At 41.6% G+C, this 24,531-nt stretch overlaps 1 protein-coding gene across 4 annotated transcripts in view; it reads left to right on the top strand.

Moving 5' to 3' along the window:
* The window catches only part of LOC124134382 (sodium- and chloride-dependent glycine transporter 2-like), a 41,491-nt gene extending 24,697 nt beyond the window's left edge, over positions 1-16,794 (top strand). Inside the window, exons 2-15 of one of the 4 annotated variants that reach the window (XM_046499159.2) lie at positions 918-1,035; positions 1,582-1,713; positions 2,025-2,246; positions 2,848-3,013; positions 4,093-4,231; positions 4,572-4,706; positions 5,647-5,750; positions 6,097-6,221; positions 11,349-11,461; positions 12,135-12,266; positions 12,691-12,790; positions 14,985-15,085; positions 16,173-16,328; positions 16,494-16,794. In XM_046499159.2, coding sequence (XP_046355115.2) covers positions 918-1,035; positions 1,582-1,713; positions 2,025-2,246; positions 2,848-3,013; positions 4,093-4,231; positions 4,572-4,706; positions 5,647-5,750; positions 6,097-6,221; positions 11,349-11,461; positions 12,135-12,266; positions 12,691-12,790; positions 14,985-15,085; positions 16,173-16,328; positions 16,494-16,685 — 1,935 coding nt within the window. In that variant the 3' untranslated portion in view covers positions 16,686-16,794. Of the gene's footprint in view, positions 1-917; positions 1,036-1,581; positions 1,714-2,024; positions 2,247-2,847; positions 3,014-4,092; positions 4,232-4,571; positions 4,707-5,646; positions 5,751-6,096; positions 6,222-11,348; positions 11,462-12,134; positions 12,267-12,690; positions 12,791-14,984; positions 15,112-16,172; positions 16,329-16,493 lie in introns of those variants that run through there. The other 3 variants (XR_006861086.2, XR_006861087.2, XM_046499160.2) reach the window with 3 other exon arrangements.
* Positions 16,795-24,531: the final 7,737 nt, after the last annotated feature.

The following is a 24,531-nucleotide window of genomic DNA, read 5'->3' as shown; positions in this document are numbered from 1 at the left end:
ATGGCAGTAATCTATAGTGTTAGTACCAAATTCAATGGCAGTGTATGATATGATGGTAGTTGGCAGTAGCGAATACACAAATACAGTGATGACAGCACAAGTCTGTGATAAAAAGATATCTTTACCCAGCGGCGACATTGGTCAAGCTTCCGAGATGGGATTGGCAGGAATCAGTGATGAAGAGCGATCCTCACATGAAAGCTTGTTCCGATGTGATGAGATGCATAACACGCTCTTGTCTCCTTCTATATATAGCCCAACTGGAAAGTTCTACACAATGCCCTCACCAGTCCATCGGTTCTGCAACATAAAAGAACATGACTTACTGTCACCGTCCGCGGTATATCGGACCGGAAGTTTACACACCCCGCTCGCATCTAAATATAGAAGATTCCTGACTACTGATCACTGTCCAAACACAATAAATTGTGCATCCTCCGAATCCCAACAGAAACAATACAACACAGCTACAATCACTGTTAAACAATAAATGTACTGCCATATAACAGTGCAATACTACGAGACATCGCTGGGGTTATAATCAGAGGTATTTGTATTTTATGATATCGCAATTTATAAAAATTCCAAACTTACTGATTCTTTCTCATGCAATACATAAAGCTTATGTAGCTTTCGGTTCGAGAAATGTCTTGGTTGATGCATGTCATCTTATCCCAATTGTGTGGATCGATGCTCATGATGTCAATCACTGGATTGTCCAAAATCGCTTATTTACAGACCGCCGTCATATAACTGGAATATTGCTGAGTGCGGCGTTAAACAACAAACAAACAAACAAACAAGATAAATGCAACATCAATCCATGTTTCCCCCTTTCCTGTACCTGATTGCACTGTGTGTACCCCTTTGCAAATGCTCCAATGCAACTGACATACATGTATGTATTTACTCATCAGGTTGTAGAGAGAGAATCCTGGGGAAACAAGGTCCAGTTCCTGCTGTCTTGTATCGGCTACTCTGTCAGCCTTGGAACAGTCTGGAGGTTTCCCTACCTCTGCTACAAGAATGGGGGAGGTATGTGTTCATACGCCACTCACTCATACATCGTTCATGTGTGTTCAAGTAAATTGTAACTGAACGCATACAGTTTGGATCGTGCATCAATTCATGTCACAGGATATCACTTTATACCTTAACAACAATAGCTCTGTCGGCATCAGTCACTCAAGGTGCTGGCCGCCTTCACACAAGTGGTGCTGGCCGGCTTTACACAAGTGGTGCCGGTTGATGCAGCGACTTGGACTTTGAAATCGCTGAGATTGTACTTGATACAGGACCTCGTGATATGACGTCTTCTACATAGTGTATCCGTCACCTGTCTGGATGTTCGAATACAATCGCTAAAGTTTGTCATAGAAATTATGACAAACTGGCAACTACTGTAATTTTTCTTTTTAATTTTACAATAATGGCATGGCAATAGAAATCATAATTCAGGTGTCAAATCTAGTCTACAAAAGTGAAACGATCCCGTTTAACTAAGAAGGTATTACAGCATAAATGTTGCCTGATGTTTCACAGCAACAAGAGTGTGTTACTGTTTCTCCATTTGGTTGACAGCCACGTTCGTCATCCCCTACCTTATAATGCTGGTGGTGGTAGGACTGCCGATGTTCTTCATGGAGCTGGCCCTGGGTCAGTTCGCTTCTGAGGGATCGATCACTGTGTGGAAAGTCTCTCCAGCATTTCATGGTAATACCTGGAGTGTACATTTAAATTTATCATTTACAAAGCATCTATGCTAAATATCCATATGCATGCGCTTCTAAAGGTAATGTGTACGACTAAACACAATTGTTTGGATGAAACTGGTACTGTATTGTGGAGGACATGCTATTGTGCATTGAAACTGACCAATCAGAATCGAAAGTCTACCTCGTCAATCTGATAAGTCTTCCTTATATATTTGATTGTCGATATTAATCCTCTACTGATGAAGTAATTAGGAACACGTCCATATATAATAGTTGTCAGTTATCCTCTGATAACAATAACTGTTTCAGGTATTGGGTTTGCCATGGTGATCACCAGCTTCATGGTGTCCATCTACTTCAACGTCGTCATCATGTACGCCGTGTACTACATGTTTGTCAGCTTCGTCAACCTAGATTACTCAATTCCCTGGGGGTCGTGTGGCAATTCCTGGAACACCAACTCCTGCAGGACTGAGTCCTATCCAGCTTTGTCATCCATGACCGAGGATAACAAAACAATGACATTGTTTAGTAAGGGGCCTGGGATTTGTTTTGGAGTCAAGCTTTTTTCCAGCTACATCTGCAAAGCCAGATATTTCTGCAATGGAACTATGAGCCTATATACGTTTTACGAAAAACAACTTGCAACAATGTATGTTTTTGGCTAACAATTTATTTTTGGGGTAAGAAGGCAGTATACCGGACACCTTCCGCCATTTTGGTAAGGATGTGCAAGAGCTTGTCAAATCTTTAATTACTATAGTAGATATAAAATACATTATTAGCTGCATCAAACAAACTTGGCGGATTGGTGTCCAGTATAATGCATGTGTAGCAATCTTTGAAGCATTTTCGGGGACAATGTACTTTTGTCTATAGAATCGATTATTCTTGTTTATTTTACATATTGTTTTTCAGAAAATAAAACCGTAGAAGAGGCAGATAATTGCCCAGTAGCTATTATCAAAGAGAAAACATTTTCATCACTGCCAGTCTATCTCTGGAAACAAATGTAACTAGCTGTTTATGGTTTCAATAAGCACTCCCATTTTCAACTGCCTTGTCGCCCAGGGCTAATAATGGTGAACTGCCCTCTCCTCAAAGGTTATCATTATTCTTCCTACTTCTGCAGGAGAGTTGTACAATCAGCCATGTGTAGACGGCCTCCTCAGCAACATCTCCGACGTCTACAACTCCACTTTCAACAGCACCGATGACCTCAACTCCACCATGATCCAGGACGACATCACCAAGAGCTGCCTCATCAAGTACACAACAGCCAGTGAAGAGTACTGGGAGTATGAAGAGATTACGTTACTGTCGGAACAAATTTGAGTGAGTGAGTGAGTATGGTTTTACGCCGCTTTTAGCAATATTCCAGCAATATCACGGCGGGGGACACATGAAATGGGCTTCACACATTGTACCCATGTCGGGAATCGAACCCGGGTATTTGGCGTGAGAACAAATTAAGTTCAGGCCTATCTGTCCATCCGAATTCTACATACATTTTATCTCTGACACATATATGCAAAAACAATAATTTCATCTTCAAGTGTTCTAATGCAAAAGTTCGTGAGTAGATAATCACAATATTATAATAATGTTAATAACTGAATTGCAACATATTTTGTGTTTATGGAGGTATAAATGTAAACTGTGTAAATCCGCGCATATCCTTGGTTTGTTTGTTTGTTGTTTAACGCCGCACTCAGCAATATCCCAGCTATATGACGAAGGTCTGTAAATAATTGAGTCTGGACCAGACATTCCAGTGATTGACATCATGAGCATCGATCCACTCAATTGGGATACGATGACACGGAGAAACCAAGTCAGCGAGCCTGACCACCCTATCCCGTTAGTCGCCTCTTACAACAACCATAGCCGCATTTTATGGCAAGCATGGGTTGGTGACTCCGGATCTTCACGGGTCAAATGATTCATGAATACATGTTTATGGTACAGGTCGGAATCTTACAATGCACAGCTTTCTTATGATCATTGTTATTTAGATGAAGGCATGTAAGCATTATTTAGGAGAAAACAAAAACTGAACCAGGTGAAAACATTTGATATTCTACCCCAGACCTTCACGGGTCCCGCGCAAATGCAAAGTGTGCATAACTGTATTTAACTGTTTATAACTCCATAAACGCATATACATATTGAAGTTACTTTTTATAAATATATACATCAACAATAATAACTTAACAGGTGGCTTATTTAATGATTAACAAACAAAATTGCAGATAACAGTGCTAAATCAGTGACAAGCTCCGCCCATTCTATTATCAGCCAAACGGGAAACATATTTTTTTCCCGGTTAATGGAAACATAAACGAAAAAAATATTTATTAATAAAATTGAATTTTTGGCGCTATGTACTTCGTCTCCACGAATCGGATGGGTTTGAGGATTTGGGAGGGTTCAGTCTAAAGAACACCATGTGCCTATTCCTGACCTGGCTCCTCATCTTCGTCTGTCTGAAGAAAGGAATCAAATCATCCGGCAAGGTACTGTACCACAAAGCATCTGAGTCGCAATCCCTGGAGGGATACATTCATTCAGAAGCTTCTTTCTTGTCATAAAGTTCTACTTGGCGTTTGTGAATAAATAGTTTGTAATTTTGCCTTTCCATAACATCTCAGCACCATTCACATGCACATGGGTTTATCAAAATTGTAAATTTGATGTGGATGTTACTGGAACACGGATCGAAACGTCATTACACTTCCATTCATGATGGAAAGCGACATGTGAACATGCGTATCTAAACGTGCCATCCAACTGGAATGTCTATTCTACCACTTGTGTCTATAAAACAACATTCACTCACTCATGCTTCCCTGCCAGGTCGTGTATTTCACCGCCACCTTCCCCTACGTCATCATGTTGGTGCTGCTGATCCGGGGCGTGACGCTGCCAGGACACGAGAAGGGAATCTCATTTTACATGACACCACAGCTTCCTAAGTTGACAGAGGCCAAGGTAAACACCTTATGTAATGATTGTTATATCAATGTCACTTCGCTTTTTCTTTTCTTTGGCTGATTTTGTTGTTGAAGTTTAGTACAGGAATTGTGTAATCTCACAAATATAATGTACTTAATTTATTTGTTCTAACTCTCTTAATAGAAAAAAGTTCTAATTCATCTTATATACCCATGCTCATAATTATTGTCAGCCCCCTATATATATGCGCCTAGTGTAGCGACGACATCTTGGGGGAGAACCATCTATCCACACAACTTTTTATGCACCAAACCATATTAGAAACGTCATAGGGGGAAAGGTTTGCCCAGTCCTCTAAGACGCTGCGATTCGCTGTGCAGAGTTGCGTCCCTTTGGGCACGACATTAACCTTTGATTGTGTTTCGAATTCCGTTTCGCCCGAATATGTTTCTAGGTTTGTCAGCACCATACCAATGCTCGTGGCAGATACCTCCCTTGACCATGATGCTGTTGCCTCCAAGTGGTAAACGTCACCTGCTTCTGGCTTCACTGCCACATAAAGATGACACGCTGTGATATAACCGGAATACTGTTCAAAGCGGCCATAATTCCAACTCACTCTCACCTAAGCACCAAACATGATTTGAAACTATTAAAACAGTACACTGTATGTAAATAATACAAAACCCAAACCATGCTTGTAAGTAGGTTACAATATTGTTTGTAGATATAGTTCAGCGAAGATCATCGTTTACTCATTTAAAAAAAATATAATAATGGATGATGGCATTTCTGTGCATTAAAGTCTACATTTGGCCAGACACGTCACGGTCTATTGCATGCATGGGGCCAGACGGGCAGTTGCACAGATTGGATGTAAGGTATACAAGGTACACATGTTTGTGGGATGTGGAAAGGGTAGGATGTGTAGGTGGCGATTTTTTTTAATACACATTATTTTCATCTTGGTTTGCAGGTATGGGGAGATGCAGCTACTCAGATTTTCTACTCCCTGGGTCCTGGATTCGGTGGGCTTTTGACCATGTCCAGTTTCAACAAGTTTAAGAACAACTGTGAATAGTAAGTATGAGAAACTCGCCTCCCGTCAAGTTTAGACGATATCTGGATAGATGTACACTCGTTGAAAGTAGTACTACAGTGACGGTGCCAAACCTTGCTATCTGGCACTTTGTTCGACTCTCTCGTTGGGCTGTTCCTTGAAATATCTTAGCCTTTTCCCAGAAAATCTTCTTGTAAGGAATATATAACATCGACATCTCAGGTCACTTTGTGCAGCCAGACCGTTAAGGACAGCTTATAAATGTGCGGAGATATTTTTGAACTATTCGTGGTCTCTTCGTCAGGTCGTCGGTCAGTCATGTTTCGTTTCTTCGGCTTTTGATATCAATGTTATGTCTTGTTACAGTGATGCTATTATAGTTTCTTTCGTCAACTTTTTGGGAAGTCTTTTGGCAGGCTTCACCATCTTCTCCATCCTGGGCTTCATGGCTCACACCACCAACCAGGACGTGCAGAACGTGGTGGACCAAGGTGTGTAAATTTAGACAAATGTTTTAATTCGGACACACATGTTTGTAGCAAAACAATTTGAAAACAGAAAATCCTACGCCTTTAACGACTATTCTCGGTAAGGATAAACGTCCATTAAAATCTCTTAATTCAGCCAAAACAATTTGTAAATATATTTTAAAATATTTTTTAAAGACTAAGACGTCATCGCGCAATAGTGATTTGCAAATTCGTAGCCTCGTTCTGGTGCTCTTAGAGGACTAGTCAGCCATTTTGTCGACACTAAACAAAGTGCTTTGCTGACAACATGGACTGACTTTACCCTCATCGTGACTGTTAAACTGACCCATGGCTTTCTTGTGTTGTTCTGGGTTGTGCAATTCATCCAAGCATTATGTTTTAGTTCCATAAAACCGATAAAACGAGACAGAAAGTGCGGGTTCAGCGACACCAGTTTTTTCCCCAGCTATTTGTGCAGTATTTTAGGAGAGGATATGCAGTTAAAATGACTATTATCAGGTTGATCGAGAACTACCGAACATGATCATGGCCAGATTTTTCTTTGACTCATCCAACTTTCAGTGTTCCTGGACTTTATTCATCAGCCAACTGTAATGAAAACACCTTACTAGTTTGCTGATGTTTTTTATAAGTGATGCAATTACCGTGACAATAACCATAGACTGTTCATAGACATGAAGTAATATATAATGCTATTCTATGACCTCGAGGATGACCTTGACCCTTGACATGACTAGGGATGTCCAAGCAACACACGGAAATGAATGTAGTGGTCTCCAATGGGCGTGGTCACCTGTGGTCTCCGCTTCTACGCCTGTCTGATGTCTGTCTGTAAACGCGACATCTATCTGGCAATGGCTGTCATAGAATGCTTATGCAGGTTGACTTAACTAGGGTCCATGTTGTGCATGTTAACTTGATTTGGAATCTAAAATCCTCTGGAGTTATCTCCCTTGTACTCAAGCACTGTTGAGTCAGACATATTAAAGTGTCACTGATGTCCTACATCTTGGTCATTGATGTCTTACATGGTGTCAGGAGTAAACTGGAAATGGAAAAAATTAGCCCACCTCCTGGGCTATGTTTGAAGGGCAATTTGGCAGAAAACTGGAGAAGATTTTAGCAAAAATTTAGGATTTACCTGGTTGCAAGTGGTACTGCTGAGAAGGCTGAAGCAGTGCAGGCAAATACTTTTCTTCATGTGCTTGGAACTGATGCTTTGGAGATTTACAACACTTTCAGTTGGACAAATGCAGGTGATGAAACAAAATTAGAGCCAATATATGAGAAATTTGAAGCTTATTGTAACCAAAGAAGAAATGTTGCCTATGAGAGACATTTGTTCAACACCAGAAATCAAGGTCGCAATGAATCAGACAATTATGTTACTGATCTCAGATATAAAGCAAAGACTTGTGAATATGGCAATTTGATTGACTCTTTTATTACAGATCGCATTGTTTGTGGAATTGTCAGTGATCAAGTTAGGGCAAGATTGTTTTGTGACTTGGACTTAACATTAGACAAGGCGATAGACATCTGTAGGGCCGCAGAAGCAAGTGCATCACAGTTGAAGGAGTTAGCAGGAGGAACAGAAAAACAAATTCATGAAAAATCGAAGAGAATCCAAGGAAAAAAGAAGCACCAAAATCCTCATCAAAATGACCAAAAAAGAAATAAACTGAAAGAAAACACAAATTCAAGGACAGGTATAAAAAGAGGGAAAGAAACAGAAATGTAAAGGTCTGTTATTTTTGTGGAAGAAAACACAGAAAAGGAAATTGTACTGCATATGGTGAAACATGTAGAAATTGCGGCAAGACGAATCACTTGGCACGTGTTTGTCGTTTCAATCAACAGGATACAAGGAAGAGAAAAGTTCACATACTGGAAAATGACATAACAGACTATGAATCTGAAGATTCTGATGGAAGCAAAGAGGAACTTTCTTCATAGACGCACTGACAAATGGAAAAGAAACAGAAACAGACTGGAAAATTGATGTTGAAGTTTGTGGAAATTTTACAAATCGCTTGGAGGAAGAATGCTTACCAGATCAAAGGCAAAGCTTGTGTCATATTCTGGACAAAAACTGGAACCGATCGCGATGGGTAAAACACATCTTGTTGTCGAATACAAGAAGAAGATGTTTCCTGTGGAGTTTGTCGTCGTCAACAGAGACGGACAGCCAGTACTAGGACTTTCTTCATGCATGGAAATGAACTTGATTAAGCCGATGTTCACAGTTGAAAAAGAAGAGAAAGCCGATGCATCACAAATATTCAGCAAGTTCGAGTCTACATTCAAAGGTCTTGGGAAGATCAAGGGCATCAAACATCACATCAACGTGGACGAGTCTGTAACACCAGTAGTTCAGCCACCACGGAAGATACCATATGCCCTCCAGGATCAAGTGAAGAATGAATTGAACTGAATGGAGAAAGCCGACATAATAACAAGGGTAACAAAACCAACAAAGTGGGTCAGCCCAATTGTTGTTTTAGAAAAAACAAACAAGAAAGTAAGGATCTGGCTTGATCTTCACAGCTTGAATCAAGCTTCGTGAACATTTCCCTATGAAGGCTGTAGAGGAAGTTGCAGCTAACCTGAAGGAAGCAACGGTATTCACGAAGCTGGACGCAGCATCTGGATTTTACCAGATAGAACTGGATGAAGAAAGACCTGGCTCAGCACCTTAGATACACCTTTCGGCAGGTATAAATTTGAAAGATTACCCCTTGGGATAAGCAGTGCTCCAGAGATTTTTCATAGAACATTGACATGACATTTTGATATGGGGAAAGACAGTGGAAGAACATTACAAAGTAGTGGAAAAAATGCTGACAAAGTGTTCTGATATGAACTTGAAGCTAAACAAAGAGAATAAACAAGATCTACAAAGGTTCATGGGAGTGGTCAATTATTTGGGAAAATTCATACCAAACCTCTTATCAATTAACAGGCCTCTTAGACATCTCTTGGAGAAGAATGTTGCCTTAAAGTGGACCGAAAAACAGCAGAAGTGTTACGACAACCTGAAAACAGTGATCTCAAATTCACCAGTATTGAAAAACTACAATGTCAGCTCTCCAATCAAGCTTTCAGTGGATGCTTCATCACATGGAGTAGGAGCATGTATCACTCAAGATGAACAGCCTGTATCATATGCTTCCAGATCACTCAACCCTGTGGAACGGAAGTACGTGCAAATTGAGAAGGAGATGGCAGCTATTGTCTACGGAGCAACACAATTCCACCAGTACATATATGAAAAACTGTTGTCGTGGAAACGGATCACAGACCCCTGGAATGCCTGTTCAAGAAACCCTTGTCAGCAGCGCCACCCCGGATTCAACGCCTGATGTTGAAAGTACAAAAGTATGACTTATACAGTCATATACAGGCCTAGATCAGTATGTACATCCCGGATACCCTGAGCCGAGATCACCTAGAGGAAACTGAAAAAATGGATTTGGAGGTACATTCAGTTGAGAACTTATCAATTTCAAGAAATCAACTGGCCGAAATGAGATTGGAAACAGAAAATGACAGTTCTCTACAAAAACTAAAGGAGTATGTTCTTCATGGATGGCCTGATGTTCCTAACAAGGTCGATTGAGACATTAAGCCATACTGGAATACTCGTGAATTGATTTCATTCCAAGATGGACTCTTGTTGAAAAGTGAATGCATCATCGTACCTACAAGAATGCACAGAAAATGTTGAGAAACATTCATCAGTGTCACTTGGGAGTGGAAAAATGTTTGCGGCGTGCACATGATGTTCTCTATTGGGCAAGCATGAGTGCACAGATCAGAGACTTAGTATCAAGCTGTGGTGTGTGTTGTCGCTACAGGAATCGTCAACAATGAGAGCTGTTGATTCAGCATGACATACCTGACAGACCTGGGGAAGATGTTGGATCAGATATATTTAGTATTTGAACTGGGAAGAGAACACTACATCATTGTGGTTGATTAGTACTCAACGTATTTTAAGGTCTTCAAACTACATGACATGAAGGCTGTTACTACAGTCAACATCCTGAAATAACATTTAGCAAGGCATGGGATTCCAGAATCTGTAATGACAGACAATGGACCACAGTATGCAAATTATGAGTTTCGTGATTTTGCAAATGAATATGGATTTGAACACAAGACATCGTCTCCTCACTCCCCTCAAAGCAGCGGCTTGGCAGAGGGAACTCTAAAACTGTGAAAAGATTGTTCAAGACAGCAAAGGACGACGTTCAGGATCCATATCTTGCATTGTTGCGAATTGGATCTCCGAAATACTCCCATAGCCGACATTGGATCTCATACACAGCTATTGTTGGGTCGTCGAACAAAAACAGTTATTCCAACTAAACGAAGCCTCCTGAAACCAGGATTCGATCACAGGCATGTCAGAAGTCACGTGAAACACAAACAGAAAGAATGAACAGAAATATTATCATGACAGGAAATGTAAAGAGCTGAAACCACTTCAACAAGGTGATGTAGTACCACTGACGAAGGAAGGTGAATGGATACCAGGAACTGTAGTCAAACCAAACCAGGCCTACATAAGAACGTCGGGCATGTAATCAATTTGTGAGTAGTTGGCAGCGTACAGTAGCGGCGCTAATAAATCCTCGTCGAGCCAAGACGGTAAATGCTCTTCTCGAAGCCGGAAGTGTTTGATCTCACTGATGAGCCTTCGCAATGTGTCGGTCTTCCCTGACTGTTCATCTGGTCCCGTCTGCTGAAATCGCGGTAATCGTACTTTGGTGACATCCAAACCTTGCTGCTATGGTCCTCGTAGTCATGCCAATGTGACGTTCCCGTTGCTGAAGCGTCAATCTCAGGGCTATGGAGAGACAGTGATTATTTGGTTGGCTTTTGAATGCTTACACCTTTTACCCATACACTTCGCATTTTTCGTACTTTGCATGAGAAATAACGTGATAATTTTGAGAATGGTTCTTTGGTGCGTTTTGGTTACGACTTTCTAAGGACATCAACCCTTGAAATCGTTTCATGATGTCATAATCTCCAAACCATGAAGGATATGTTCTTTTACAGATACAGTGGGTATTTATTAAAATATGCGACATGGTTAAGTATTTTCTTATTTTGTTTCAGGTCCAGGTCTAGCTTTCATAGCATACCCAGAAGCCATCGCAAGGCTCCCGGTGTCACCACTGTGGGCCTTACTGTTCTTCTTCATGCTGCTAACCCTTGGCCTTGACACTCAGGTGGGATACACATCACATTACCCAGTGTCAAACAGAGAGTAGTCACTGATATTAGTTAAATTAATAGTATCTTAATAGTTTCCAGGTCATACATTATTAGTGAGTTGGGTTTAACGCCCTTTTTAACAGTATTCCAGTTATTGCACGTCGTGTCAGCTTAATGTGGGCGGAAAGCCCGAAGTGATGCAGGTCTCAAGCGTTTACCATTTCGGTGAAAGCCACCAGCACGGATATGGTGCTGACAAACCTAGAAACATAATCGGGGCGAACCAAGGGTCGCAACTCTGCACAGCGAATCGCGGCGCCTCAGACGACTGGGCCGCTCGTGCCCCGTCATACATTATGAGTTGGAACACTGCACAAGTTGAATCCTGTGTAATTGATATCATTTTCCCTTGACAGCATTCCCATTGATATTGAATATTTCTAAATTGTATTCAATTACAGGCTGTCATACTGGACATAAACTGTGAAGTAGTGTTCGCATTTCAGCCTAAATTATAGGGTGAATCACTTTATGTTAGCCTGACATACTGTCTATCAATAAGTGATTAAAAACATCAGCATAACCAGAATAAAAAGATGTCATGCTACTTGCCACACCACAGACAAAATAAAATAATTCCATATATGTTAAATGTGGACATAGAAATATCTTTCTTTTTTTGTGTAGTTAGTAATGATGCAAACACTGTTAAGTGGCATCACTGACATCTTCCCCCGTTTCCTGAGAGCCCACAAGACGGCCTTCACTGGCACCTGCTGTCTGATTGGCTTCCTACTGGGGTTGCCCCAAGTTACAAAGGTTGGTCAGACGAGCATAGATCGCTATTACCGCCTTCTACTTTCCCACTGATCTTTGTTTCTCTCAACATATAAATGTGTAAAAGCCAGAGTATGGTCTGATTACTTACAATAGTGAATCTCTTTATTTAGTGATCAAGGATTGATTACTCGATACTGAAAACTGATGACTATGCATGCACAGATTAGACGTACAGTTAATGCTTTTTCATCAACATATTTATATAGTAAACTACGTTTATAACGAACACGCTTATAACGAACTGACGGATATAGCGAACTTACTTTTTTGTCCCGACTATTTGATGTAGTTATGTTGTATATGTGCTTATAACGATCTACTGTTATAACGAACTAAAATAAGGGGTCCCTTTGAGTTCGTTATAACCGTAGTTTACTGTAGCTTTCATTGTTTTTTTCCCCAGGGTGGTATTTATATGCTGACACTGATGGACTGGTACTGCGCCAGCTACAACCTGATGCTGGTGGCTCTGACGGAGATCATCTGTATCATGTATGTGTACGGTATGTACTCTCTGAAATAAGATGTCTAATCGATAGACAGAATGTATAGATAGTTGGATGTATATCACATATGCGTGTTTCGGTATACATGTATAATTATAATGATGTAATACACATAATAGAAATATGTATCGATGCTGTAAATATATCGTAGGCACCTTACCTTCAAGCACATAAAGGAATGCACTGTTCATCTATGAGAAACAGAACATTCACCATAGGCGTTACCTCGATCAGACCATTTGTTGGTCCTCGACTCACCTTGTTTTTAGTCGACTGGTATTCCCCCTCGGTGGAACTTGTCTCGCCTTGCCTTGGTGGTACTGGACTTACCTTAGTGGTACTGGACTCGCCTCGGTGGTACTCGCCTCACCTTAGTGGTACTCGCCTCACCTTAGTGGTACTCGACTCGTCTCGATGGTACTCGACTCGCCTTGTTGGTACTCGACTTGTCTCGCTGGTACTCGACTCAATCCTCCAGGTCATCATGACCAGTTTTGGAAGGAATCCATAGTGGAACTAGTTTTAACTAGGTCACGAAACAATCACACTACACAACATAAACTGGCGGCAGTTGTGATTATAATATATTTCTTGCGCGACAACAATTAATGTTTCACAGCAACTTGGAATAATTGGTCCGTTGCAAACAGCCAATCAAATGCAAGCGATGTACAGCGATTCGCCTTACAACTTGCATCCGCTTGCAATTGCATCAAGGTCGCATCGTTCTCAATCCAAAATAGTGACTGAAATTGGAGTTTGACTGCAGAACAAGACCTTTTTGACTGGCTCAACTATGAAATGGGCAAAGGCAGCTAACATACCAGCATCCCCAATGTAGTAGTCATCAATAGTCATAAACTCATCGGCTCGTAACCGATCTTCTTCTATTACGTTCTTCATTTTGGACAAGGTGTGAAACTCATTTTCCGGTGTCCCCCGCCGTGATATTGCTTGAATATTGCTAAAAGCGGCGTAAAACCAACTCACTCACTCACTTCATTTGGGCAAGGCAACCAAGCGCTTGTCGCGCCGCCATTTTGGAAGTCTGAGCTAGCACGTCGTGATGTTGCAGACCCCTGGTGAGTGATTAATTTGCTTACTCGAAGCAATTCTTGGCTTGCAACACGCCCAAGGTTTACAAAACCTAATTCCAAGTAACAAATTTTCGTGGTGAGCTTGCGTTACACCGATTGCAGTGATATAATGCAACTTCACGACTCCATTTCTTCCCAACGTGTTACGCAGATCTGCAGGTAACCAACTAAGTCGATGGAACCCATTGATCAAAGTGTTTTTGTATATGAACGAACTGTTCACTGTGAAGCGTCTGTAAATCCCCCTTCAGAAAATACGTTTATTCTCCCCCTGATCGGCAGGATCCTTTATTATTCTGTAGGCACAACCGCGAGCACCAAGTATGCTCTCTTTCTTGTTGATGTCTGTTTGTATGCATATGAATTGGATTTTCTGCTCGGATCAAAATTATATAAGTTGTAGCAGAGACGTTGGAGGCCGGAGTAAAGTGATATGAGACCAAACGGGGGACGCATAAAATCCCATGTACCCCGTGTGATCATGCTACAACGATCGTGCTCTTACCAACATGTTTTAATATGACTTTGTAAAAGAATAAAAAGACATTCAAAATTGATAGAAAACACCTGTTCGATTGAGCGGAGGCAAGCTTGTGCTATGTCACGGGACTTTCATTGACTCGGAAAAGGCGTGCAGCTTTTTGCCTTGAAACTGGGTATAAGGGATTTATTCTGCCTCTCGGAAATCCTCACCTGCTTCATATTAAGATCTGTACATAAGATTCAAAGTGACAAAATCTCTCAAGACTGTATGACAAGAGGGATGATTTCAACTTCACAATAGTCAACTTTCCCTTTATGTCGAGGCTTTCTGTTTTGTGGCAGACGTGGAAAACATTTCCATCAGTAACGATAATAATGTCCGATGTATTTCGTTATTTCAACTTGTATTATATGTACAGGTGAACAATTGCCTTGCCCTTGCATGTGCATGTGATGCGTGCCACCGCTGGGCCGGATATTTGATAGTGATTCACAAGCACCTGCTTCTGATGGATGGAATCGGACAATGGACTCTGCTAGCACAAGGATTGCTTATGATTATGGAAATGGTCGCGTTATATATTACTGCAAGATATTTTATTGTTGTACAGGTGTCAAGCAATTCATGGAGGACATTAAGATGATGCTTGGCCACCGACCCAACCCCTACTGGGTCGTGACTTGGGCGTTCCTGACTCCCCTCAGCCTACTTGTAGGTGGTTCCGTCGCCACCTTTGGGTGATGTATTTGTGGCTCAGTCTTATCAGTGCAGGGAAATTTAGTCATTCACAGTCCAAATGAAATACAGATGCATATATGAATACACCTGGACAAACGTTAAGTACCTCCTCATCTTTTCCCCTCACACCTAGTACCATCACCCACTGAAAGTAAAAAACACGATGATTCAGTCGGAAGTACAATCGACTCTTTTGATTTTAGAAAGGGTTTTGTCGCTTTGATTATAATTAGTTTCAGATATCCTGAACAATGTATCTTTGGGAAAAGTATGAGGGCCGACCCGGATTGTAGCTAGGTCATTGAATGAGTAGTCAACTATTGACTTGAGGTGATTGAGTGATTGATTTTTTGTTGTTTAACGCTGCACTCAGCAATTTTCCATCTATATGACGGCGGTCTGTAAAATAATCGAGTCTGGACCAGACAATCCAGTGATTGACATCATGAGCATCGATCAACGCAATTGGGATCGATGACAGGTATCAACCAAGTCAGCGAGCCTGACCACCCGATCCCGTTAAGCGCCTTTTACGACAAGCAAAGTCGCCCTTTACGGCAAGTATGGGTTGCTGAAGACCTATTCTACCCCGGAATCTTCACGGGTGACTGCTTGTACTAGTCCGGACTGATGCCGATTTATAGTGCTAGCTCACTAAGATACCATGCCGCAATTTAACATGAATATCCCACTTAGAAACAGTATACTGACTCCGAGCCGACCGGTCCTTGTTTTAACCCCTTTATGTTAGTGCCAGACAGGGTAACAACAAGGACCATCTTTTAACGTCTTTTGGTATGATGCGGCCGGGATCGAACCGCGGACCTTCCGCTCTCCGGGCGGACGCTCCACCACTAGACCAAGGAGGCGGTCATATTGCCATGAAACAGATACACACAGTTCATTAGATGGTAGATGTCTGTATTTCAATATGAGTGTGTCATTTTGTAAACAGAAAAAGATGCCTTTAGGCAGACAGTTAATGCAAGATACGACTATGTCATGGAAATATATAGAAAGCGTTGCCTGACGTATTTCTAGATGTGTGCATTCATTTCAGTTCATCGTGATCATGTCTGCCACTCAGTACACCCCAGCCAACTATGGAGACTACAGGTACCCCCCGTGGGCTGAGGGCATTGGCTGGTGCATGGTTGTCGCCCCTCTTGCTGTTATACTCCTCGTTATGGTAATCCACGTCTACAGACTCGGACCTGTAAGTGAAAGACTGTAATGTTCTAATCAAATCAGAAGTTTCCATAGTAGATTTATTCCATTACGTGGAACGTGTAAATCATGAAATTCTATCACAGGTGTAGGCTCTCTGTTGCCTGTATGTATGAATCGCTTAACGCCCTGACACTCATGACTATATTTTCAGAGGAAAGCCTTCACGCCAAGGAGCAGCTGGGGACCTGCCAACCAGGAAAACCGGACAGGAAGATACTTCATCAATGGAAAGGTTCATAGTAACATGGGAGACGGTATCAACACCGATAACGAGACGGGGAACACATCAGTTAATGTCAACGGTGGATTTGACAATCCTGGACACTACAGTGACAGACTATAAACTGGCCACTTGAATCGGGCACAAGGCAACTATTTCCATCTTACCAATGAAAAAATGAGAGATACATATGTTCCTTCAGGTTTTAAGCAAAATAAAACTTCTAAATCAAGACGTCCTTTCTGTCCTTACTGAAGGGAGTACGTAATTGTATACCGTATGCATTATTATATCAAAGTTTAACGGAGACTCCCAACGCAATGCTTCTATTGGGGAGAGAGAGTTGAACTACCTTGGTGTCTTCAGGGGTTGCCCAATTTGGTCGCCTCTTAAGACCAGCAATGGGGTGCTGGGGGCACATTCTACCACGGGGTCGGTGATAAGTGAATATGATAATAGATGCTTATGATATTGTACAATGGTGACCATCTTTCGCAGAGATTTCCTATGATTATAGAAACCGTTTTGTTGGTAGGGTTTTCATGAACCAATTTGCTTTGTCTGTTGGTGAATTTGACCCCGAGTAACCACTAACTTGGTAGCATTTACGAAAAAATGTTGAATAGACAAAAGACAAACAGTTTGGACCAGATAATAAAACTTCACATGTATGAAAGTGAGGATATTAGAAAAAATATACTGTCCATCTAATAGCCTTAAATGCAGTTGACCTGGATGTCCAGAGAAATAATTGGATTTGACTGTTGTGTTCAGCAATGTCATATGGATGTTATGACAAAATGGGTTCCCTCTCATTCAGGAACAATCGGAAAATGCTTGTGAGACAACCAATATCCGTCATTATGATCCTAATACACATCGTAGCGACATATGGTAATGACCAAAGTCCAAGCTAAGAAAAATGGGGATGTCATAATTATGCTGTCCGAATGTTACTTTCCGGAACACAAAACATTTAAGTCCAATTTGTCATGGAAACGCAAACTCTCAAAATCACAATATTTCAAAATGCGACAAAAACGTAAGAACCTCAGATTTATGAGACTACGGCTGAGACTTCTGAAGGTGAGTCATTTGTATAAACATCCGATACTCATTGGTAACCCCAATACCCCATGCTTGTCGTAAGTATCGTGTAAACAGTATGTAACTCGGCTGATTGCGTGTCATCGTACCCGACTTATGGTTTCTCATGCTTGTCAGACACTAGTTCCCCTGGTTCAGAGTTGGTTATATAATATTTATATCGACGTGAGTTAACAGAAATATAGTTGACTGAACAACGTTGTGATCCATATATAAATATTACTCGATATCAAAAGTTTTCACCTGGTTCAGTTTGGGTTTTCTTCTAAATAATGCTTACCTGCCTCCATTTAAAAAAAAGCAACACAACAATTATCATAAGAAAGCTGTGCATTGTACGATTCCGACCTGTATCATAAACATGTATTCACGAATCACTGGACCCATGCTTGCAGTAAAAGGCGACTAAGCTCGTCGTAAGAGGCGACTAACGGGATCGGGTGGTCAGGCGCGCTGACTTGGTTGATGCAGGTCATCGTATCCAATTGTGTGGATCGATGCCAATGATGTCAATCACTTGATTGTCTGATCCAGACTCGATTATATACAGACTCGTCATATAGCTGGAATATTGCAGAGTGCGGCGTTAAACAAGAAACAAACAAAACAAACATGAATCATTATGAAATAGTGGTGATTCTAGGTGTTCAGTAAAAGCGGATCTTATTCTGACCCACCTGTTGCATCCGTCACAAACACGTGCAGGAAACCAAAAAACACGGGAACATTTGTTACAAGTCAAAATCGGAATTTGAATCGGTCATCATTTTGGTCGCTGATCCCTCAAGTTGGAAATATCTTCCACGTGTCTACCATAAATGTTTTTGAAAGCTTTACAAAGGCTTTGAATGTCGTAACCCTGATCAAACAACTGGAGCAAGAGTTACATAACGCTCTTTGACATCTTCGTAGGAAGAGGGGGCACGGGTGGCCCAGTCGTCTAAGGCGCCGCGATTATCTGTGCAGAGTTGAGTCCCTTGGGCACGCCAGAAACCTATGATTGTGGGTTCGAATCCCGGTTCGCCCCGATTATGTTTCTAGGTTTGTCAGCACCATACCAGTGCTCGTGGGTTTCACCGAAGTGGTAAACGTCTGAGACCTGCATCACTTCGGGCTTTCCTCCCACATTAAGCTGACACGCCGTGACATGACTGGAATACTGTTAAAAGCGGTGTTAAACCTAACTCACTCACTCACTCGTAAAAGAGCATGCCGATTGTATCTCAAAATGTGTAATAGATACAAAGGATGGGGCTGCAGGAATATTGCTGGACATGAAGGAAGAGTTGGGGACTATTGTGGAGTTGCAGGCATCCCTCTTGTCATACATACTTATGGATAAGTTTAGTCATTCTGTGTTTTTGCACAGCTCGGAATAAGAAACAGATGAGACTGTTTCACTGCTCTCTCATTTCTAGTACAGGTGGGTTGTTGGTTGGTTGGTTTGTTGTTTAACGCCGCACTCGGCAATATTCCAGCTATATGACGGCGGTATGTAAATAATCGAGTTTGGACCAGACAATCCTGTGATTAATATCATGGGCATCGATCCACGCAATTTGGATCGATGACATGCATCAATCAAGTCAGCGAGCCTGACCACCCGATCCCGTTAGTCGCCTTTTACGACAAGCATAGTCACCTTTTACGGCAAGCATGGGTTGCTGAAGATCTATTCTACCCCGGAATCTACAGGTGGGTAAATCAGTTGAAGGGAATTGGATATTTAACCATTACTGAACGATAACAGATCATTACGATACCAGAATCTCAGGTAAAACTTCTCAGCTAAACTGTAGGACCTAAGGTTTTACCTTGAATCATAAAAGAGACCTGCTTTGAGTTTTTACTTTTGAATTATATCATTTAATGTTGAGTTTTGGCTTTTTGAAAGTCAAGGGTTTTTCCCACATGAAAAGTCCATGACGTGAATCGAACCTGCACCCGCATATATCATGTTTAGTATTGTAACTTAGTGTTGTCCCATTGGAAGCTTCCAAGGTAGGGGATGAAGCAATGGTTCACTGAGCACGTGGATTGTGACAACGTGCGTCGCCGACCGGATGCTGCACGTGCTACTATGTTATTGGGCGTTAGACGAGCATAGTTGATTATTACATGTATCAATCCATGACAGGAAGAGTATGTCTGTTAATAAGTCGGTTCACAACCTCGAATTCGGACTTGGAGTGTTAAGACCTCACAAAAAGCATGTGCTTAAATCGTTACAAATATCAAATAGAATAAATAATTTTAAAAAGGTACTTTAGTGTGTTCTTATTTCAGTCGTTTGTTATAGTTACATGATCTTTTGTTAATTTACAGATTGACCCGCCGCCTACCAGTGTCAACATATCGGTGATGAGTTGGTTCGATGTTGTTGTTTGCTTGTTACATTTCCTGTTCACATTCAGCAAACACCAGGTGTCATAACTGATTGTCGGGGGCACAGGTGGCCCAGTCGTCTAAGGCGCCGCGATTATCTGTGCAGAGTTGCGTCTCTCGGGCACGCCAGAAACCTGTGATTGTGGGTTCGAATCCCGGTTCGCCCCGATAATGTTTCTAGGTTTGTCAGCACCATACCCGTGCTCGTGGGTTTCACCGAAGTGGTAAACGTCCGAGACCTGCATCACTTCGGGCTTTTTCCCACATTAAGCTGACACGCCGAAATTTAACTGGAATAATGTTAAAAGCGGCGTTAAACCCAACTCACTCACTCATAACTGATTGTCGGTGGTCCTTTCACTTAATTCTCACAGTTATTGTGCCCATTAAGCCCAATGGAATCTGTTCCGGTGCATAATATAGAGTGGTTATTCTCTAGCATTGACAGTTTATAGTTTATGAGGATATCCGGAGTTGATAACAATAATCGAAATGTGTTATGTACAGAACGTGGTAAGGATATTTCGTGATTAAAAAAATAAGTACAGTAACTGCAATATGATTTTCAACATTATAATTTCCCCTAGCTACGCCCCTGTCTTGAACGGTGCAATCTGAAGCTCTTATACCACAGACAGGACAGTGTTGTCGCGAGAGTGTTGTTCCCGATCATTCATGTAATAATCGTATTTCTTAATGACGGGGGGGGGGGGGGGGGGGGGCACGGGTGGCCCAGTCGTCTAAGGCGCCGCGATTCTCTGTGCAGAGTTGCGTCCCTTAGGCACGCCAGAAACTTATGATTGTGGGTTCGAATTCCGGTTCGCCCTGATTATGTTTCTAGGTTTGTCAGCACCATACCCGTGCTTGTGGGTTTCACCGAAGTGGTAAACGTCTAAGACCTGCATCACTTCGGGCTTTCCTCCCACATTAAGCTGACACGCCGTGATATGACCTGATTACTGTTAAAAGCGGCGTTAAACCAGACTCACTCACTCACTCTTAATGACTGAAAAGTATTTCCTTAAGACGCTAGATGAAAGGCCGGAGTCGCTGTCCAGCTGTGTGAAGACAAGAAGCTGGTGATGTCACGGGTGGTTTGTCCGTGAAACCTATTGTGTGGTGTATTGTATACCTGTTAGATTTAATACCCTCTGTGTATTTAGATCAAGAAAGTTGTATTTTGGTAATGACTAGTTACTATCAGAGTTGTTAACATGTGACTACTCGCCTGTTAGGCGTATCTCACGTTATGTGAGGTCACCTTGCATGTACTTACTTAAAGCATTAACGCTTTAGCTCTTGTGTATTGCTCACTGTTAATAAATCCTTAACTTCAATTTGGTTTTCTTTGTCAATACGCCTTAATGCTTGTTTGTTTGTTTGTTGTTTAACGCCGCACTTAGCAATATTACAGCTATATGACGGCGGTATGTACCAGACAATAAAGGGATTGACATCATGAGCATCGATCCACACAATTGGGATACGATGACATGCATCAACCAAGTCAGAGAGCCTGACCACCTGATGCCATTAGTCGCCTCTTATGACAAGCATAGTCGCCTTTTACAGCAAGCATGGGTTGGTCCGGAGGGGACGCGCCTTAATGCAATCGGTCTGTCTATATTTAAAACCCTCGTATATATATTCATATTTCGACTTATCAAGTGTATTCACATCTGCTCGCTGTCCATACCTTTTTTGAGAGTTACGAGTCGGTTTCTCTGTGGGTGAGTCACTATAGCGTAGATGGCGCAATCGTAAGTCATCAGCACCGTGACTCACGCATGTAGAACACATTTGACATGTAAATGTCATTTCTTAGTTTAGTCATTATTATAAAATTCACACGTTAGTCAGAATCATGAACGATGTATGAGTGAGTGGCGTATGAACACATACCTCCCCCATTCCTGTAGCAGAGGTAGGGAAACCTCCAGACTGTTCCAAGGCTGACAGAGTAGCCGATACAGGACAACAGGAACTGGACGTTGTTTCCCCAGGATTCTCTCTCTACAATCGAAGTGGTAATTAGAGCTGCGTATGTATTATTGTTTTATTATTAAGAACCCACTCCACCACCACGCACCCAGAGCATCACAGGTACATTATTAATGAATAACATAACATCTAATTCCAAGCCAACTCTACATTCTGGTATTAAACAGATTAATGTCAGGTGCATGAGTGCATTTGCAAAGGTGTACACACAGTGCAATCATGTACATAGAAGGGGAAACTTGAATGAGTGTTCGATTTATCTTGAGTACTCAGTAGTGTTGTGGGGGAGGGGGATGAGATGGATATGCGCATCAGGGACAATAATCTTGGTTTTTGTTTTTGTTTGAGAACTGTGTGTGGTGTGTGTTTGTTGGTTGGTTAACGCCACACTCAGTTTTACTACAGTTATCACGACGGATAGTAAATAATCGAGTCTGGACAGACAAACCAATCCTTCATATGATGGACAACGGCAAGCTGTGTCGGGGTACGAAAAAGAGAATCTCACCAGAGTGTCTTTTAATATCAAATATATCAACACGAGTTGATAAAAGTGGAAAAATTCCGAGGCTTGCCGAGGATTTTTGCCACTTTTATCAACGAGTGTTGATATATTTGATATCAAAAGACACGAGGGTGAGATTTTATTTATCATCCAACATCATTCTTCCAACCTTTTCAATTTGTAGACAGTAATTAGCAGTGTCTTCAGTGTAAAAAGTACTGCTAACAGCTTCAGTAGCAGAGCCATTAGTGATGTCATTTGATTGTGACGTCATGGTAAACCAGTGACGTCACAATGGTCTGCAAAGCATGGTGATGTAATTTCATTGCAGCGATATCTCCTGTGGGAGCCAGTTTTGGATGATTATTCAGTGCTTGGCTCCTAATGTAACCCGGGTCCTCTTATGATGGACAACGCCATTCTGTGTCGGGGTACGAAGTCAATGTATCAACCTGGCTTAACCACCCTATCACCGTACAGTGCTTGGCTCCTAATGTAACCCTGGTCCTCATTGGGTCTTGCTTGCCAAGCAGGTGACATGGAATTTATGTATTTGAGGTCATTTTTGTTATTCATACTTCATCAATAAGAACAGGAAATATACTTCCCATAAGACCCTGATATTATTTGTTTCATAGAAAACTCATATGATTACAGAACAAAAAATACCAAAATGATGTTAGTGACGGATGCAAACGGTGGGGCAGGATACGCTAACCTTTTCACAATCACCTGGTATCATTACTATATGATAGTGATTCATAAAAACACGCTTCTGACGCTAATGATAAAGTCGGAATGGTACAATGGACTGCTTTTAGTAGTGCTTCCAAGTGCTTTATGAAAAGTGTTTTGTCGCTTTTATTTTAATTATAATTTAAACCTGTCAAATGCGATAATTAATGGTGTAATATGCCAAGACGTCACATCTGAATGAGTAATTCAATGATGAACACCTGTGTGCAGCGTTATTCATAACTAACTGGGGTTACAGAAGATCTAGCCAATTAGCCAACTTTTATACCCGTGAAGAACCAATGCTTGCCGTAAGAGGCGACTGTGCTTATCGTAAGAGGCGACTAATGTGATCGGGTGGTCAGGCTCCCTGACTTGGTTAATGCATGTCATCGTATCTCAATTGCGATTGATGCTCATGATAGCAATCACTGACTTGTCTGTTTCAGACTCTTTTATTTACAGACCGCCCTCATATAGCTGTAATATTCTGACCCCGTGGTAGAATGGGCCCCCAGCACCCCATTGCTGGTGTTAAGAGGCGACCAAATTGGACAACCCCTGAAGACACCAAGGTAGTTCAAATCTCTCTTTTATTTACAGACCGCCCTCATACAGCTGTAATATTGCTGAGTGCGGCGTTAAACAACAAACAAACAAAGACTTTGAGTTATACTCCGTATACCTATTTATGTAACATAATGACCAATAAAGCCCTGAGCTCTGCGCATTGTAATACCTTCCCCGCACGGTTACCCCCCCCCCCCCCTTCTGGCCATTGACAAAAGCGTAACACACCTTTAACGCCAAGACACTTGGCCATCAATCAGCATCACCCAGCGCGGCATCAGACCGAAGACAATCAACAAAAATCTTGTAATATTCTCATGTTCCAAGACTGTAAAAAGATCTTGAAGAATATTTCGCCTCTATGTTGCCTTTAAAAATGACTGTTGATCAGTCGGATCACAGTAAACCCTGTACGACCTTGCTTACTGATGCATATAGTTTGCTCCTGTGACGGTGTGTTGACGGACCGCTTGTGTTTACATGGTTGGATGAATTGGGGCGCCCTATCTACCGGGTTTTGACGGATGTAGATACCAGTTAACGAATGCAATATTCCACGTTTGTAAGGTGGTCTGGTCATTCAAAGACGGCATGGAGCGTTACACATAATCGAGTTGCAAACTGTGGCAAATATTCGAAGTTTGTAAGGTGAGTTGGTGATTCAAA

This window comes from Haliotis rufescens, unplaced genomic scaffold, assembly GCF_023055435.1.
Source record: "Haliotis rufescens isolate VD_foot unplaced genomic scaffold, xgHalRufe1.0.p SCAF_35, whole genome shotgun sequence".
NCBI classification, from domain to species: domain Eukaryota; kingdom Metazoa; phylum Mollusca; class Gastropoda; order Lepetellida; family Haliotidae; genus Haliotis; species Haliotis rufescens.
Note: the sequence above shows the minus strand (reverse complement) of the source record. Positions and strands in the feature narration are given on the sequence as shown.